At 54.6% G+C, this 3,181-nt stretch overlaps 1 protein-coding gene across 4 annotated transcripts in view; it reads left to right on the top strand.

Annotated features, from left to right (window-relative positions):
* Positions 1-2,353: 2,353 nt before the first annotated feature.
* The window catches only part of LOC103663936 (ankyrin repeat and KH domain-containing protein 1), a 120,328-nt gene continuing 119,500 nt past the window's right edge, over positions 2,354-3,181 (top strand). For 2 of the 4 annotated variants that reach the window (XM_040622343.1, XM_040622342.1), the window contains exon 1: positions 2,366-2,786. In XM_040622343.1, the coding sequence (XP_040478277.1) occupies positions 2,496-2,786 (291 nt within the window). In that variant the 5' untranslated portion in view covers positions 2,366-2,495. Of the gene's footprint in view, positions 2,787-3,181 lie in introns of all 4 variants that reach the window. The other 2 variants (XM_040622346.1, XM_040622345.1) reach the window with 2 other exon arrangements.

Below are 3,181 nucleotides of genomic sequence, written 5' to 3'. Positions count from 1 at the left end.
TTTCGTTGGTGCTATTAGTTTGGGTTGTGACCTCGTCACAAATGCCTTCAGAATTTAAACAGCACTGAGGATACAGGCTAATTAAGTTCCATAGATTCTAACTAAAGACAGTACAAAGGGCATTTATATCAAAATAGTTTTGTAGAAAAGGTACAAGAATTTTTTTCCATTTCCTACAACTTATTATCTAGAAAGAACCTAACATTCTGCTTATAGAAAACACTCCTATTTTGGTATGTGAAATGCCAAATTCAGAAATTACCACTCCAAAGAAATGTTCACATCTTCAAAATGTTCTTTAAGCTTGGCAGAATCCATTTTTTAAAAATTTATATATATATATATATATATTTAATATTTATTTATTTTAGAGTGAGAGAGCGCCAACGAGTGGGGGAGGGGCAGTGGAAGAAGGAGAGATTATCTCAAGTCGACTTTAGGCTCAGTGGGAGCCTGACCCCGGCTGGATCTCACCACCCATGAGATCATGACCTGAACCAAAATCAGCAAGTTGGTCGCCTAACCGTCTGAGCCACCCAGGAGCCCCCAAATCGTTATAATCTTTACAGAATTTTCAGATTACAGTTCAAGGTAGGTGAAATATTAAAAATTGCACAACCAAGATATACAAAAACATTTGTTAGAGTTGCAAGAGAGGAGATGTGCCAAATCTTATGCTTTTAGCCAACCTAAGTCATATGGACATTCTCTGGGTCAAAGGGCATTTGTCATACAAACTTCCGTAAACTCCTTTCTGGTGATCTTTGATCATAGGATTAGTTGAAGCGTGAATATTTTAAAATACCTCTTCATTGGCAAAAGAGATAGAGGGATAGAGAAAGAGATAATAGAAGTAGAGACGGATCCTTAAAAGTGGGAAAGACACCTCCGCACGTCGCCCCTCCCCCCGCCCCCCAACTCTGGCCACCCGCCTTAGCTAGCGTGTTTTGCATCACCGAGATCTGACAAGAATTAGTTTGGCTGGCAGGACCTACGGGCAGGTGGAAGACTCCTGAAGAAAGAGTAACTAACCAAAATGGGTCTTTAAGTTTGGCACTTTGCTAACCGCCTTATGTTAGTTATCTAATGTATTCATAACAACAACAACGCAATGAGGGACTTACTGATATCAGTCCCATTTTACAGATGAACGAACTGAAAGTCATAGAGATTCAACACAAAACGCCAGTAGGTCACACAGCAAATAAGTGGCGGCACCAGAATTCTTAACAGCTCCAGAGCACACACTCTTAACACCGCTTTCAGCCCTAGGTCTGATTTCCTCGAGCTGTTCCGCGGCCTTCCCACCTTCCTTGGTGGGACAGTTCCCAGTACTGAGGCATGGCGCTGTCCAGCCCTCAGGCCCGCCGCCTTCCACAAGCAAGAGAACGCCGCCCCGCAGGGCCATCCCGCCCGCAGGTTGTAGAACAGCCGCGCCCAGCCACGTCCCAGCACGCAGGCTGGCCGAATCGCCTCGGGGCGGCCGTCCCAAGCAGCCCCCTTGGTCCCCTCAGCTTCGCGCGCTGGGCTCCACTCGGAAAGCCTAGAGGCGCCAAGCAAGAAGAGCCCTGCCTCCTCGCCTGTTCCGACCCCCTACACCCGCCCAAAGAGCCAGAGGCATGGGTTACACAATCTCACCTGTCCCAGAGGTGGCGACCGCTCTAGTGACTGACGTCCGGCTCCTCCAACCACGGGCTGTCAGGAAGGTGGAGACTAGATGAGACTGATTGCTTCTTTCCTCCAATCCCGGTGCAGCAACTCTCCGGCCGCAGTCTTCGCGTCTGGCGGAGAGCGACAGGTGGGAGCTTCGTAACCTCCGTGCCTCGTGCATCCTTGACATATAAGCCCCACCAAACTCAGGGTGAATTCTACTCCAAATCTTACCAATGCTTGCGGGTCGTCACCTCTGCCGTCATTTTAATCAGAAGTGGAAATTCCCCAACCCTTTCCCGTCACCTCAGATGGGGGCGGGATGAATGGTACTATTGCGGGCCAATTGTACCACGCGACGTCCTGTGACAAAGTGATCGACACTTTGTGGCGCCTATGAAGCCTTCCATTGTCAGGGGTCACTATGACTGACCACAAGGCGAACTAATCCACTTTAAGGTCGTGACGCGATAGTTAGAGAGGTTGACCAATAGACGTAGAAAAAGACCGGAAGTCGGCGCGTGGGGACTAGGAGGCGGGTGTTCGCAACCGCCTAGGCCTGCGCGGGTCAACGCAGCTTGGGGGCCGCGAGCCAGCAAGCGGCGCGTGACGAAGAGTCTGAGCGACGGGTCACCTTGGCCAATGATCTGCAGCCGCTGGGGAGCTGCAGCCAGTGGCGAGTGTGGGGGGCGGGAGGCAGCAGGTTAGGCAGTGAGAAGTTAGTGGCGCTGCTGGGACGGGGGGAAGGAGAAGCTTCTTCCTCCTGCTGTTCCTCTCTTTCCCGGGATCCGCGGCGGCGGTGGCTGCGAGTGACTCGGCAGCGTCTCCGGCTCCGCGTGCGAACCATGCTGACCGATGGCGGAGGCGGCGGCACCTCCTTTGAGGAGGACCTGGACTCGGTGGCTCCGCGATCCGCCCCAGCCGGGGCCTCGGAGCCGCCTCCGCCGGGAGGGGTCGGGCTGGGGATTCGCACCGTGAGACTCTTTGGGGAGGCCGGGCCCGCGCCGGGAGTCGGTGGCGGCGGCAGCGGTGCGGCCGGAGGGGACGCGGCGCTGGATTTCAAGTTGGCGGCTGCAGTGCTGAGGACCGGGGGTGGAGGTGGTGCCTCTGGCAGCGACGAGGACGAGGTGTCCGAGGTACGCTTCCAGGACCCCCGCCTCCCATTCAGTGTGAGGCATGAATTCGCTTTGGGCAGGCACAGGGCCCGGACCACCCTCTGGCTCCCCGGGCGGAGCCGTTCTCTGACAGCGATCGGCTCCATGGCGGCAGTGGCAGCGGTGCGGGCCTAGTGCGCCCTGAGCTTACTCGTCAGCCGGCGGCTCGAGCCGGACCGGTTCCCGTCACCATCCGTAGACCCACAATGGGGAGTCCTTTGGTCTCTAAGCTTCGCGCGGGAACAAGGACTCCTCTGGCTACCTCCCGCCCACCCCGCTTTGGAGATGGGGGGGCGGGGTCTTGCCAGAGTCCCTGCCCTTGGTACTGAGAGAGCGAGCGAGACATGGAGAGGGAGAGAGAGAGAGAGAGAGAGAGA

Source organism: Ursus maritimus, unplaced genomic scaffold (genome assembly GCF_017311325.1).
Source record: "Ursus maritimus isolate PB19 unplaced genomic scaffold, ASM1731132v1 scaffold_5, whole genome shotgun sequence".
NCBI classification, from domain to species: domain Eukaryota; kingdom Metazoa; phylum Chordata; class Mammalia; order Carnivora; family Ursidae; genus Ursus; species Ursus maritimus.
This window is presented reverse-complemented; position numbering and strand designations above follow the sequence as displayed.